The 15,970-nt window shown below is 42.3% G+C and overlaps 1 protein-coding gene across 1 annotated transcript in view; it reads left to right on the top strand.

Moving 5' to 3' along the window:
- Window positions 1–2,393: 2,393 nt before the first annotated feature.
- Window positions 2,394–15,970, top strand: part of LOC114933564 (uncharacterized) — a 30,982-nt gene continuing 17,405 nt past the window's right edge. The window contains exons 1-3 of the mRNA XM_085484389.1: window positions 2,394–2,575; window positions 2,800–3,518; window positions 4,498–6,202. Of these exons, the coding sequence (XP_085340515.1) occupies window positions 2,394–2,575; window positions 2,800–3,518; window positions 4,498–4,592 (996 nt within the window). The 3' untranslated portion in view covers window positions 4,593–6,202. The remainder of the gene's footprint in view (window positions 2,576–2,799; window positions 3,519–4,497; window positions 6,203–15,970) is intronic.

The raw sequence follows: 15,970 nt of genomic DNA on the forward strand, positions 1-15,970 counted from the left end.
CGGTTTTGTTACATAAAATAACGACAATGAAGTAGTACATTTATCAAGGCACGTGTGCGTGTCATCCTTCCGTCTCATCCTCCGACGTTCGCGATTTCTTCGCGTAATCGCGTTCTCATATCCGACGATTGATAATTAATAATCCTCCGTAATGCGTGCTTTAACTCTTTTATATACGCGTACGTTTGTCGGAGCCTGGTGTCGTAAGCTAGAATTGAAACCGATATAAAATATCGCTGACTTTATTTCTCTCGTCGATGTTGATAAACGCGCAGATTGTGCCCGCAGCATCGAAATCTCTTTCGGGTTTACCGAAATTATACCGGTTTCGAGACCTTACTCTACGTTTGATTGCAAAGTACGTGTTTGCCGATCGAAAACTCCACGTTTCCTGACCAACAGAGTAACGGACATTAAACCGATCGTGTTTACCGTCGAATCGTTCAAGCATTTCGCGATCGATCGCTCGTAAAACGCCGTCGCAATCGGAGATCAACATGTATATATCGATATAATTCTTGATGAGATCTTTACGAGACGCCTCTGCATTTTTTGAAAAAGCGTGCAAATAAGAAAGGAACAAAAAGAGAAAGGAAGAATGAACGGAAATGTTGTACGGAGTTATAGGAGAAAGGCGAGAAAATTGAAAGATCAGAGTGATATAAAGTGATCGATCTATTGTTTCGTGATCAGGCGCCGATTAATTCTCGCGATGCGCGCAAAAGATGCAAGGAGAATGCAAATTATAAGAGACGAGAAATAAATGTAGAAAAAAAGAGTTCAATTCTCATACAATTTCTTACAGAAATATATACACTTTTGCCTTCAAATCTCACACATCCAAATTATCAAGCATTTCTGCATTTGAAGTATAATATCGAAAGATGTCAACCTTAGACAAACAGTAAGAAAAAAAATTTAATTTTTGTAATTTAATAGCTTTCATAATTTGATGATTAATTGAACAAAAATTATTTTCTATTCAAGAAAAGCGGATGATTAATATAAAGGTAACATGCGATTAGAAGAGATACGTCCAACAATATATATTGGAAATTGATGTAAAAAGGAAAAAAATAGATCGATGAGGCGGCATTGAAGAAAGGACTGCTTAAAGTATTATTATAATAGAAGACTAAAAATGGTAAAGAAAAGGGACGTATGGTCACAGGACGTAGGAGTGGCTAATGTTCACCAATGCTGAGTTAGAAGGAAAAAAAGTGGTATAGAAATAGGAAAAGGTGGATGGAAGGCGGGGTAAAATATTGTATCGATACAGTATGGAATCCACGCCAGAGAAATGATCTGTAAAAGAAGAAAAAAATGAAAAAAAAGCAAGGATGCAAACGGAAGGGATAAAAAGGCGGAGCGAAACACCGTAAAATGGAAAATGAAATAAGAAACTTGCGGAAGAGAGAACAAATGAAATATAGCGCAAGGAATGCAGGAAGTTCCGAAGGACCCAAAAGGGATCTCGAAGGTCATACTTGCAATCTTCTCTGTCTCTCGCTTTTTCTTTCTCTCTATTATCTTCTTTCTCTTTAGACTCTCTTTATTCTTATATATCGCGCGCACGAGCTCTTATATTACGAGCAGTGTCTATTTCGATGTGTCTGAATAACGAAGACAGAAACACAGCACATAGACTTATTATAGTCTAGTGTACGTATATTTCGCGTACGCTAGAGAGATATCAATTGAGAGAATGATAAAGAGATGGAAAAGAAGAGGACCCGAGGTTGTGTGAAAGCAAGAGGGAGTCAGAAAGGGCGCGAGAAAGAGAAAAAGGGGGAGGAAGAAAGACGGAGGCAGGAAGATAGCAATGCAGAATCATACTCCAATAAAATGGACAGAGACCAGAGATGTTCTTATCGTGATGTACACGCCTGTGCATGTATATTCTGACAGCGCACGTAAGCCATCACACGCGTACACGCACACATATGCAATTGCTCGTATATTACAAAAATATGTATATACAAATATATATATATATATATATATAGAAAGAGAAAGAGAGAAAGAGAGAGAGGGAGAGAGAAGAAAGAAAGAGAGAAAAAGAGAGAGCGACACCTCACCAATAAGACCTAGGCAAGAGAGCTATTTGTAATGCAATAGTGAGAGCACCAGTGGGGAAAGGAAGAGTGGAGGAAGGTGGTGGTAGGTGGTGGAGGTGCTTATAGTGGGGGAGAAAGAGCGAGAAAGGAAGAACGGGAGATAGATGGATGCAGGGAGAGAGATAGCAAAACTGGGCAAAAGAGAGAGAGAGCGAAAGGGGAAGAGTAGCTCTCGACGAAGAACCAATACTACGATCCCTTTATAAACGGACTCACGGACTCGGGTTAAGATCTCCTCCTCATTGGACGTGGAATATATATCGTTGTGAGTTCTCGATGGAGAAAGACGCGCTTTACGGACCCTCAACCCTTTCTGAATTCGCTTGTAAACCCAAGGGGCCCACCTGGCCTCCTCACTACCACTACCGAGTCTCTACACTGCCGCTACAACTACTACTGTCACCGGTGCCGCCACCACCATTACGGGCTACGTCGCTACACTCATTGGACACGTTACAGTATCGCTGATGTGCCACCACTACCAAGGTGCCGAGAGCCCACCACCATCGCCGCCACCTCCTGCCACCATCCGACTCGTACCTCTCTTCGCGCTTACCTAGGACCAGACAGAGAAAGAGGGAGCGCGAGCGAGAGGGAGCGTGAGAGCGGGGGAGAGAAAGAGAAAGAAAGAGAGAGAAAAGGAGATTGAGAGAAAGAGAGAGGTAGAGAAAGAGTGAGAGAGGGTCGTGGCTTTGCGCAAAAGTTACGACGGCGCGAAGAGCAGTGAGAGACACACCGCGGAGACCGGAAGAGAACCCTCTCTTTCTGAAGAAGTCTTCCGACAAGAGGAGCGAAAGAGAGAGAAAGAGAGAGAGAGAAAGAGAGAGAGAGAAAGAAAGAGAGAGAACGAGAGAGAAAGAGAGAGAGAAACAGAAAAAGCAAAAAGAGGCAAGTCGAAGAGAAGGACGAAGAGAAAAACAGAAAGAGAGAAAGAGAGAGAGAGAGAGAGAGCGAAAAGAGAAAGAGAGAAAAAGAATGACAGTAAATATACTCGCAGAAAACATACGTCAGTCCTAATCGAGCGTGTCACCGTCTGTGCAAGTGCGGAAGTGCTTTACGGACTATCGCGAATAAAACTGACAACAACAAGCATCCTCACGCCCTGGCTGCCGCGTGAAGACACGTGCTGCGCGATTCAAGTGTCATCTCTTCGAATATCCCGCGGGATCAGCATCGATCGGATTTTCAATTGGACCAGGTCACCTGGAACGAACTTTCGTGAACCCTTTTCGGACAGTGTCTTTTATCGTGCTGTCATTCTCGACTCATCATCATTTTTGAGAGTGACATATTTAAATATACCCCTCGTTCGACACGTGTTCGCTCGCACACGTGTCTTCGTCGGTGCATGTGCATCTCGATCTTGGATACATCCAAGAGGGAAGAAAGACCCCGAGAAAGGTGCTTGAAAGCCTTTTGACAGCTCCAGCTTGTGTCAAAACTTGGACCCTGTCTTTCGAAAGTTCGCTCTGGTCTCGATGGTCGACGCTTGTCAGCCGAGAAGAGGTACAAGGAAGTGAAAGAGCAGTCAGCGCGAAGAGGGAGAAGAGGAAGGGAGATCAAGAAGAGAAACCGGAGGAAGAGAGGAAGCAGAAGAAGCCTCGAGAAACAAGCGGAGACCAGGACTTCGCCGCGCGTTCGCCGCTTACGTATCAGCAAGAGCGGGCCGTTGTGTAAGAGCTGAAAGTAAAAGTTGAAACCGCCGTGACTCGGGCTCGCGGGAGCGCGTGCTGCGCGCGCTAAAATCCGATCCTGCCTCCCGTGGAGTGCACAGCCAAATATCTCTCTCGCCTCTCTCTTCCCGCCCGTCTTTCTCCGGCCTGACTTTTGCGCGTGTGATCTCTTTCTCCAGGAAGATAACCAAAAACCAAGTGACCGTAATAAGTGGAAGGTGTACGTGTGTTCGCGCGTCCGAATTATTCGCGTAATCGCGGACGCCTCCTCGACGCCCTTGACGAGGAACTCGCCGGGGAGGATCTATCCGTGGAAGCCGAAGAGGGCGTGCTAGGGAAAGAACACAAGGAGAAGAGAGAGAGAAGAGGGACGGCGCTCTCCGTTCATTGCGTAACGACGTTTTCTAGTCCGCTGCTTCGCGAAATACGTTCGCGCGGTATTTCGCTCGCGCGCTCGCTCGCTCGCGGAGGAGGTGTATCTTGCGAGCGTGGTTAGACGTGGTGGTTTGATTCCCGTCGTCGTCGTCGTGCTCGTGGTGGTCGAAAAAACGCGAGCTGCACAGGTGGTAGCAGCGCTTAGAACGTGCGATGGAAAGTAATCGCGCGTTTCACTCTACCCAGCGCGAATCGCGAGTGTTCAAGGTCACCATCGCGGGTATATCCCACCGGTAATCCCTCCATTTCCGGAGTTGCTAGAGAGTGATCTTTATCATCATTCTCATCATCATCATCATCATCACCATCATCATCATCATCATCATCATCATCATCATCATCGTCATTGTCATCATCAACTGGGTAGCACCACCGCGGTATTCGCGTGCGAATTTAACCTGTCTCTCTCTCTCTTTCTCTCTCGGTTCGCGATCGGCGGCGCGCTCGCTTTTACCTCGCCGCCTCGTCCGGGCGCAAGAAGTTTCGCAAAAGGGATTACAACACGCAGAAGAGAAAGGAGACAAACAGACGGAAAGGGAGACGCGGAAGGGAAAAGGACAGCGAAGAAAGAGAGAGACACACCAAGACGGAGAGGGAGACAAGGAGGAGGAAGAAGAGGAGAAGGAGAGAGAGAGAGAGAGGAACATACCGCGATACGACACCCTGGTGTGCGGGAAAACCGCAGGGGAAGGACACGGAACGATCTCTCTCTCCCGCGGAAGACGGGAATCCTAGCGAGCGTCGCGCGTGGTGTACGAGGACGAGAAAGGTCGGAGGAAGAGTCGGAGAGCTCTTGCGCTCTCTCGGAACAAGGAGAAAGAGGCGGAGAGGGCAGACGGATTGTGTAGGACGGGTCTGAAAGACGATCCGGATGTGGCGAGAGCCACTCGCTTTCCGCTCTACCGCTCTCCCGTCGATCGTTACCGACATTGAATTCGCGAACGAGTAGTCCCGTCGTCGACGGTATCGTTGGCACGCGAGAAATTTCGTCAAAACCGCGAGATCAAAGTTGGAGTATATCAAGAGTATTATTACTGGAAGGAGACACGCACACACACATATATATATATATATACGCGGCCGAGCGGAATTAAAAGCGCGTTTAAAAAGGTTAGCGGAATAAAAAAGGCGCGCGCGCGAAAGGATAAGAGAAAGGAATAGGAGCCACCTCCGAGTCCTTGAGAGTACCCAACGGGTAAAAGTGCCGCGCGCAGAGAGCCAGCCGGTTGACCCTGGACAGTCAACGGAGCAGACTTCGCGAAAAAAGTTCTTCGTATATGTCGTCGTCGTCGTCGTCGCTCTTCATCGTCGGCGAATCTGCTCGCTGTGCGCATAGGATTTAGGTGGATATTCCCATCGATCGGAGATACGAGATCGGTAACCCGTTCTTTACGTACGTCTAGTGTGCGAGAGGCGAAACCACGTGTGTGCGTTAACATCGTGCGAAAGAGCAGCCGGACGGAACGCGATGACAAGGAGGATCGGGAGAAACAGCTGACCGTGAAAGGATACAACCGTTGAAAATCGTGTCCAACTAGGGATCCTTTTCATTCTCGATCTCCAAGAACGCGTCTTCGCGCAAAGTGTAAAGTGCGAGATTACGTAGTAAAAGTGTCGGCTGGCTGATTTTTCTCTCAACAATCTCCCGAGTATATTTGGAGTACCTTGCGCGAGTTTGAGTTCTCTTTTTCTCGACGTCTCACAGCTGCCGATCAGTTAGTTTCTCTCGTGTTTCTCTCACAGTGGGTGTGATACATGCCGTGGAATATCAATGTACGTCACGTGTCCACAACGTCGTTTACGTTGCCGCTGTCACGGGATCTCGGCTCGTCGTCGCCGGCTCGAAAGGAGGATGCCTCCGCCTGATTCGACCAGATAGTCCCGAGGGATATATATATATATATATATATCAATAACGCGACGCGTTACTCACCCTGGATACCATCGCACGTCGCGTAGCAGCAGAAAAAGCGCAAGGTGAGAGAATCGCGATTATTCGACCGCGATGACACAATAATTAACATTCCTTTTCAGTTGACGCGCGTTAATTATTCAATCGCCCCGATAGATTCTCGACTCTAACGTCTGGGTTGCAAAAGACGATTGAGAAATTAGCACATGTTTTGCTGTCACATGTATATATATCACCGCGGTTTGTTTCTCACGCCAGTGATATGTTTTACGCTTGTATCAGCAGCCAAACTTAACGTAAACAATCGGCAGGTGCTGCAAACGTGTATCTTATATATTGTATCGACTAGTGTAGGATAAACTGTATGTTACAAATTTGTTTCTCACGCTGGTCATGTACCGCCGGCGATATATACGTGACAATTTCGCGTTAAGGTGTCTTCAAACGCAACATGCTGCAGCAGCAAATCAGTCACGTGATTCAAATTCATTGGAGCATATTTCTCTTATTATTTCAAATTACGACTTTTATGTTCTCATAATAATCTATTTTATTCTTTAAAAACTCCATTATTTAACTAATACAATAATAATAATAATTATTGGAATCAACTAGTTGTGAGTTCTTCTGCTTTGCTGCCTTTGCTGTTTGTTCAATTGAACTTCGCCAATAGCAACAAACTGCTGCACATGAAATGGTATCTTTTCGGAGTCGGAGAAACGATCAATGTTCGAATACGTGAATGGATGAGATTTAGGGACACAAATTGAAGTTGCGCGATTGGAACAACTCTGATGATTCCATTATCGCGCCGGTGCCTAATATATTTTCATATTACGTTACAAAGAGATGGATCGAATAGAGTGAAGGAGAGTAATTAAGGATAAATTGCGCCGCGACCTCTCGGGTTAAATGCTCTTGACTCGATCGTTCCTTCTCTCTCTCTCTCTCTCTCTCTCTCTCTCTCTCTCTCTCTCTCTCTCTCTCTGTTGTTGCTGGCATTCGATATTTCGATAGTAGGTGAGTTCGCGCTGTTAGCTCAAGCCCGGGGTTAAGGATGATCGATGATGTAATGTTGACACGAGAGTTGGAAAATGTTTGCGGCCACTTTTGCGGATGTGATAGGATAAAGTGAAAAAAATACATAGGTATATATCGATCCATCGGCGATATACGACGATAAGCGACGACTCCTTTGACACGATTTTCGTTTTCAGCCGTTATATGCGGATTTCCGTTCCGCGTTCTTATCGTCGGTGACTTATTATCGTATACATATTAGCCTTTATATCCGCAAAATGGTAAAAGCTAATAATGAGCTGCAATTGTTCCCCACGACGACGGTAAACTGAAAACATTCCGATTCGCGATCGGATGCAGGAGAGTGTAAATTAATGCGGCGACGTAATTGATAGTAAAAACGCGAGAGGCCTAGAATATCGCGCCGCGAGGGACAGATAGATGGATTGCGGCCAACCGCGTTGACAATGGGAAAATATAATCGGTTAGACGTGTATACGCCACGGAACGCACCGAGTGACATAGTTATTGCTTCTTTTAAAAAAAGCAAAGAAAAAAAACTGTTTTTCCCGCCATCTGTGAAAGCTCTCCGTTGAGCAATTTCCGCTTAGACGATAATTAGCTTCGCTAAGCCAACGAAGTGCGAATCTTCGTTGCCTGTCGCGCGGATATTTATTTCGTCGCATAATTCTAATATTTTGCGAGAAAGGAAACGAAATATTGTCCGACGAATACGTAAGTATAATGTGTATACGATCGTAGAGAAGGCTGTTTTTTTTCTTTCGCTCGCATAACTCGATGCGTTTTTACGAGCAGAGAAAAAGATGCGTATTATTTAATATTAGTACACAGGTTTAAAAAAAGAATTGATTACGATGCCAAAAGATGCTAATAATAAACTGCCGATATTTGCACCGAATGCATTCTCCGCGAATAAACGTGTTATATTAATCTCGTTTTTATCTATTTCCATAGATTTGTAGAAATTTTGAAGGCATCTGGCGATATGCCGGCTAATTTATTTAAAGTTGTGCCTTGGAAAACAGGAAAGCAAGAAAAACAGGAAACGCGAGTAAAACCGGTGAATACAGCGCGCAGCTACAAACTCTCTTTCTCGCTCGCGAGAGAAGGAAGATAGGAAAACTTCTTTCCGAGCATAATAATTCAAGTTCACAGCGGTGGCACCATGGTCGCGAATTATTATGGACGAGCGTTGTGTAACCGTCTTTGAAGAAAAAAAAAGGAAAAAAAGAAAAAAGAAACGACGGAGCCGCTCCTCGCGCGAGACCAATGTGGTCATCAATAGCGCAGAATGACGAATCGCAGAGAAAAAGCGATCTCTAGTCAAGGTCGCATATCGAAAGGTGCCTTTGCGTTCGCCATTTCGCATTCATCTTGCCATTATCTGTCGGAGAGCTTGTATATGTGCGGCATTTCTTACGTAGTGCTCGTAGTGCACATATTGCACATAGAGACATAGTGAATACGTAAATCGCGCATTCCGCGAACGCGACAGAAATCATGTCGCCGAACACTTCCGAAAAGGTGAACCGGTCGAAATAAAGTCGGGTTTCCTCCATTTTTTTTTGCACGCATCGCATCACACGCGTTTCTCTTTTCTCGAACACAAAAATAATTTCGCGGTGTGGGAAAGCTTATTCGCCAAGGCGATAGTTCTCATGCAAATGTTCTCTTCTTAAAATACAGCCTTACAGCAACGTGGGCGTAAAAAAAATTAATAAATTATTTATAGAAAGATTCAATGGTATTTAAAATATATATATATATATTTTTTTACTGTTAAATTTTATTTCTTATTAGAATTTTGTTGCGCGTTCTAAATTTATTTATTATTATTTGTATATATTTTTTTATTTAAATAATTATTCTTGACAATTTTAGACCGATTTCTGACCTTTTTATTTGTTTTCATTACTATTCCAGCAATATTTTTCAAACTTTATGTATATTGAAAAAATTATTTTTATTAAAATTGAAAAAGAATTTGAAACAAACTTATTTCTTTGAATAGAAATTGATAATAACGTTACGGTTGATAATCGATGTTTACAGACATTTAATTTAACGTATATCGCAAATAAATTTGCTCACAATAATTAGCGATAGCTTGCTACGAAGTTGTTTGCACTATTGTCCGCAAATTTTAACTATGTCAACTATTCGATTTGGCTAATTTATGCATCGGGGACTTAATTTCGCAAGCAAATTTATGGTCAAATCATTTAACGTACGGTTCAAAACGATTTGACGATCGTTATTCGCGTTCTACCGAATACCTTGCACATCGTAACTCTCCTCAAATTTGCCGAAGTTATTTTCGGTAAGTACCCAATTAGCGCGACGTGCAATTACCACATTATGCAGCTATGAAAAAGGATGAGTGAAAAGCTTCTCCGTAACAAGCAAGGATTATGAGTAATTAATATTCATTCGCGTCGATACGTGCTAATTGAAGGAAATATTTTGTAAACGTCAAATATGGCAATATTGTGTAACATTTTGAAGGATAATTTCAAAATATATCTAGAATATAATGACATTTAATTGAAAAGCTTTTCTATATAATTAACAATATTATATATATATATTATATAATTATAAATTATACAAAATTATAGAAGCGATACTTATGTTCTACTTTGATAAATATATATATGCAGCTTTTTAAAAATTGTTTTTATCATTACTAGATCGTTTCATCATTCAAGATCTTTCGGGAATTGACTCGTAAAGTAAATCAAATTATCGAATAATCGGCAACAAGATAGATTACGGGATTACGAGATTGATACAATTAATTACTGAGATAACAGAGGATTTTATGATTTGCGATATTATTGAATACGAGATGTAACGCGCATTTGATACGCCCTGATATCGATCGATCGATATCTAACGTAGTAAATTGGAGCGAATCGCGGAATGAATCACATCCAATTCCCGCTAAACAAACTGAACTTAAGCCATTCGTTAATTTGTGTTAATGATCGAACAGCGTATCGGAAGACGATTTAATTACATTAAAATTGTTCACTCATCCTTAAGAGAAATGACATTTCGTCGAATCGATCAGGTTCGCTAATAAACAGAAAGAATGCCAAAGCACGTGGACGGGATATCGCGATTGTTCGTCAATGACTGTATTGAGAATTATTTTGCTATTATCGCAACCCGATGTCATTAACGTGGATATTGTGAGATAAACGCGCAATCGAGATAACCGGCGCACCAAGTTCTAATTGGATATTCGTAAACCTCTTATCGCCCTTGGTATCGTTCATTTTTAAACTAAAGATACTTATACACTCATAAATTCAGTTTTCTGCGAACGCGGTAGCAATTAAAATTACAATTACAACGATAATCATAATTTATACAATATATCCTTGTACATTACAATAATATCATACATTAGCGATTATTAATTACAGATAACTGTTCGCGTTAATAGTTAGTAGATTGCAGAGCTAATATTCATACCCGCCGCGATTCATCTCGAAGAGAGAGACAATGCACTTTTTCCTCAGGTACTTCACTTCAGAGAGGGCTTTTCTACCTTCCACGATTCTCGTTCGTTCCTTTCTCAGACATTTCTTCCTCGCATACGCGATAAGACGCTTATTAAGACGCGCTGTTCCCGCCGTGGATTGGCCGAACCGGCGCGTTAAATAAAGTTGCAATTAAGAGAGCTAAAAGCTACGCGGTCGACTGTATATGCCTTCTCAAGGCCTCGGGCCTCGCCAGAGCGTACTTCCGCTTCTGATTAGCTTCCTCTTTTCCCACATCGTCCTCGCCGAGAGCTCTGCTTCCCTCTCCTTTTGCCCTACTCTTCCTTCCTCCGTCCTTTCTCTCTCTCTCTCTCTCTCTTCCCATCATTCTTTTCCTTCATCATTTTTTTTTCTCTCCGCTTCCTCTTCACATCTCTCCTCATGGTCTCTCTTTATCTCCCGCCTCTGCCTTATCTCCGCACCGTGGGAATTCGCGCGTGCGATTCGCGCCGCGAGAGAGGAAGTTCCTATTCCTGTTTCACTCGCGCACCTCGCTTTCGCGCCTTCGCGATCGATCCAGATCGACCTGTTGATTCTATCGCGCTGAGTGCTGCTATCTTACCAATAAGTTACAAGATTCTGCGCCCGCAGGATTTTTTCAAGAGAGAAAGCTTGATTCTAATTTTTCTTACTTTTTGTTCCGTCTTGATCTTTTGATTATTTTTATTTTTTTTTTTTTATATATCAAATATCTCTCTCTTGTCCTCCTCCGCCTATGATTGTAAGATAGATAGATATATCGCACGTGCATCTGTTTAAGAACTTTATCTGTAAATTCTTGCTACACATTGTGATGATATCGAGAAAATAATTCGACCTTTGGAATCATCAATATCATACGTCATTGAAAAACTAGGTAATCAAAGAAAGCTAGAAAGATAATTAAAGTTCATTGAAGAGAATTGAATAGAATTTAAGCGACACGTGTTGCTGACTTGCATCGATTGTCGCGATTTCTGGAATTTTCCAACTGTTGTCACCGTGCTTGTGATTTATTTTTAGGGCGATCGCAAGACGTACGCGATGTCTGGGTAATGTAGATCTAATACGCCAGTGGGGATATTTATGATGTCGAAAGACGATACTTGATTTGGATTTACGGGAGACACATGTGCGACCTCAGGGATGTACAATGCACATGGTCGATGTCGGTGATTTGCATAGACCGGCGCAAAGTTGCAAGTTTACGGATGCGCGGCGAATAAATTTACGTAGATAATGCTTCCTATCTACGCATGTTGACGCGTAGAATCGACGGCGTTCCAGGTATCGCGTGTGGCTTTGTTAACGCGTCGACGAAATCTGTCAGCGTGAGATTATTCGAAAGGCGCACGTGTTATTTTTCATCGACCCATCATGTTTTTCGGCCGCCATTTCGACACGTCATCGAGCGCGTAAATGCTTTCTTTTCAAACGAAGAAAGTCACGCTGCGATGGTCGAGGAAAGTCATAATAACGGTTGTATAAAGTCTTTTTCAGAAAGACCACAACCCATATGATCGAAACGTAAAAATATACCGACATTTATCGATACTTACCAGCGTGTCGAATTTTAATTCACAATCTTTCTTTTTATATTATTCCTGGCGAAGAAGAATGAATTTTTTTTAATTATCACAAAAAAATTCATTTTTCTTCGCCAGGAATAATATAAAAGCTATTTATCATTTGTGGTGAGAAGCTTTTTTTGGCTAAAATATCCGAAAAATTTCTCCCTGCTGGAGACCATTATCAGAACAGAATAGAAGAAATGATGTAGAAAGAAATGGCTAAATTGTCAGCAGGATAGAAGAAATGATCACTTAGAAGGATAGGAGAAATGTATTCATTTTCTATTATAACTATCCGACTGAGGAAATTTTTTAAACAGTGTTTTAAGGATAATCTCAGGTAAATAAACAGAAGTGAATATAATAAAGAGTGGCACGAGACTCACAGTGATCACACACACATGTTCATAGAAATCATCTATTCGTGGCAGAGGCATTGAGGTATCAATGAAGCATATTTATGCATATTTTTCAGTCCAACAAATAATCTCTAGGCAACGATATTTGCGGACTGAATGGAGAATCGAATTCGAGTCCTTTCGCTTCCCAAGCAATTGCTTTATGAGTTATTTAAATCTCGCAAAACTTATGCCACTTTTCAACATAGTAATATATTATACGACTCAGAGCGATGTTGGAATCTCTCCTTCAATGCATCTCGTTCATCTTCTGATACAATTCGCTACATAACGAGGTACATACATATTCGAGTCTATGCGAAATTTATCAACGCGACATTAAATAATAGATCTTTCATATAAATACGATTATGTGACAATGCCAAGACTTAATTCAATCCTCTAGTCTAGTCGTTGTGCCTCCTCGAAAATTAGAAACTGCTTACTGGTCGTAGCCAGAAATTAAATTCGCGATTGAGAGTACGCTATTAAAATAGCACCTTTCCTTAACGTGTACATATACATGCCAATGCATTAAAAAGCTAATGGCTACGTAGATAGAGAGAGAGAGATAATTATCGCCCGAGGTTCGAACGAATTAACGATCGATTCGAGGTGATCGAGGGGATCGAAATTCACCGCATTTTCCTCGGCTAACTCCGGCTTGCGAAAAGCGTGACTTTAACGATTTAGGACGTTAGGCGAAAATGTTTCGTTCGTACACTTTCACCTGAGTGCCGAGTCGTGCCGAATTGGCAGGTACGATTACGATACCGATGCCGATGAAATTTCCGTCGATTGTACGAAATACGGTTCTTCACGTGTGTATGTACATATATATATATATATATATTTGCGCTCTGTCTTAAATATCACATCGAAATGAGCCAACACTTCTCGTCGCCCGAAGAAAGTTTCGCGCGCAATCCTATTTTTAACTCCCCCGCCACGTCTCTGTGTGTAATCGAGTATAAACTCGTCTTCCCAGACGTGTCGCAACCTTGAAAGTTTGGCTCTCGACAGACCCGTAAATTTCTTACGGAGTTTAGCCGTTCGTCACACATTACCTCCGTACCTACGCAATGTACGCACGAAGCTCCGAATGATTTATCGACTGCTATTGCGTGTCAGGAAATTTTCGGAGATTCGTACTTACCGCGAACAAAGTTGTGGATCTGCATTTCTTACATCACCATTTGACGTGTGCTTTCATAAACTTCAACTCTTTTTTCTTTTCGATTTTTTTTTGATTTCTAAAGATGCGGTCCTTTTTAAATTCGTCACGTTTCAATTCGTTTTAAAGTACGTCCGGTTTGAGATGTGTATTTATACGAGGTAGAGTCAAGATTGTATTTTTTATTTTGTTTATTAATATTTTTTAAAATTAATAATAAAAAATATATAATGTATCTTATAAATAAATAAATCAGTTAATGATATATATTTATAAACGATAGAGGGAGGAATTCTTCATTTTATAATTAGAAAATGTAGTGCACATTAAATTGATTATATCATGAAACGTTCTGTGTTGACAAATCTGAAACCTGGGTATATAAAAGCAAAAAACATGTTTTATACGTTATACCGGATGCACATTATAAACTAAACATTATAACGCTGGAAAAAGATTCATGTAGTATATTTTCCGGTTATCCTACACACGTGACAGATCATTACTTAAATTCATAATTTCTATACTCAGAAGCTGATTCCAGTGATTTAATATACATGTATATCGCTTCTGGCCCTTCGTTGCCAAAGAGATGCATTTCGAAATCTCTCATTCCACATTTACAAAACAGGAGCTTGGTCCCACAATTATTTCGTCATTTAAATGCCATATATATTGGGCCGAAGAAAAACGATCATTCTCAAGTGTAATTATTTTTGACATTGCTCGCGACTACGATGTACCCGATTACGAAGAACGGAATGATCGTGAATCGGAAAGAACGATAATTACCCCTTATCCTGACGCAATATCGCGCGAAATAATTCACCACCGGAATTATTGCGTAATTTTACAGCTCGGCCGCAAAATACTTGAAACCCACTACTTGTTATTGCGGCGCGCCGGTGTCCGGCAGGTCGTGACGGAAAATTATCGCAAAGCCGAGCGCGGAATCGCATGACAGGAGAGGCTCGCGAGAAAATACGAGAGCGATCTCTCTCTCTCTCTCTCTCTTCCTCCATAGCTGCAGAAAATCGCGATTCGCGCGTATATGTATAGAGACATATTGGCACATACGTCGCCTCTACGCAGGCACATACATACATACATATATGCACTTTAATCGGCAGCAACCGCCCGTATGGTATTTCGCTCGCTCTCGGTTCGCGATTGTAAATCTCGCGGGCCCTCGAGCGGGCGGGCGAGACTCGGGTTTAGTTTGTAGACGGCGAGTAACAGCACGGCGAGTACCTACCTACCTCTACCTCCGCCACAACCCTTTCTACCTTTCCTTTCACTTTCATCTATCGCGGGCCCCGCTTGTGCACTCTCGACTCGGGCCCCTTCGGGACTCGCTCGCTCGCTCGCTCGCTTACTCGCTCGCCTGTTACACCGCCTCCGTGTAACGTTCTCGTATATACGCGCCGAAGAAAAAAGGATTGTAGGTATTATTGACGAAACGGTAGCGGGAGAGAGAGAGAGAGAGAGAACCCCGTGGTGTGTCGATGTGGGTATCTAACGGATGAAGAAATTCATCGGCTTGACTTTCTACCGTGGCTTTTTTTTATACTAAAGGAGAACTTTACGAGATAATGAGAATATATTAATGATCTGACATTTTAAATAGCAGATAGTTGGAGCGAATGAATTAAATATGAGATATACGTCTGGCGGGATAAGATCGAGAATGGATTACGCATTTTCCTATCTGTGATATATTTTTCTTTTCTCGATTTCGAAGAATCGCGTTACATGTCAAGTGCTAAACAACACGGAAAACTTTTATTAGGATTACCATACTCGCTGGACGTAATAGCCCCAACATGCTTAAGTCTGGTAACGAGCGAGCGAATTGATGTATATGTACCTTTAAGAGGGTATTATCGTTTATGACGTTGGAAAAATGTGCCAGGAAAATAAACACGCAATTACGTAGACGCGTTCATAACCGCGCATCGTACATAGTTACCGGCTATAGTGCGCTACTGGAGTTTTTTAGCGGGTCGTATAATTTCGCGTAGCAATCGCGTTACGAGCGCTCGGACGAAAAATTATTATTATTCTTCATTTCACGTAGAGATTAAATGAAGTTCGTGTAACCAAGTATCGCGTTATACTTTAT

Source organism: Nylanderia fulva, unplaced genomic scaffold (assembly GCF_048542155.1).
Source record: "Nylanderia fulva isolate GAGA-0341 unplaced genomic scaffold, ASM4854215v1 Scaffold3, whole genome shotgun sequence".
Lineage (NCBI taxonomy): Eukaryota > Metazoa > Arthropoda > Insecta > Hymenoptera > Formicidae > Nylanderia > Nylanderia fulva.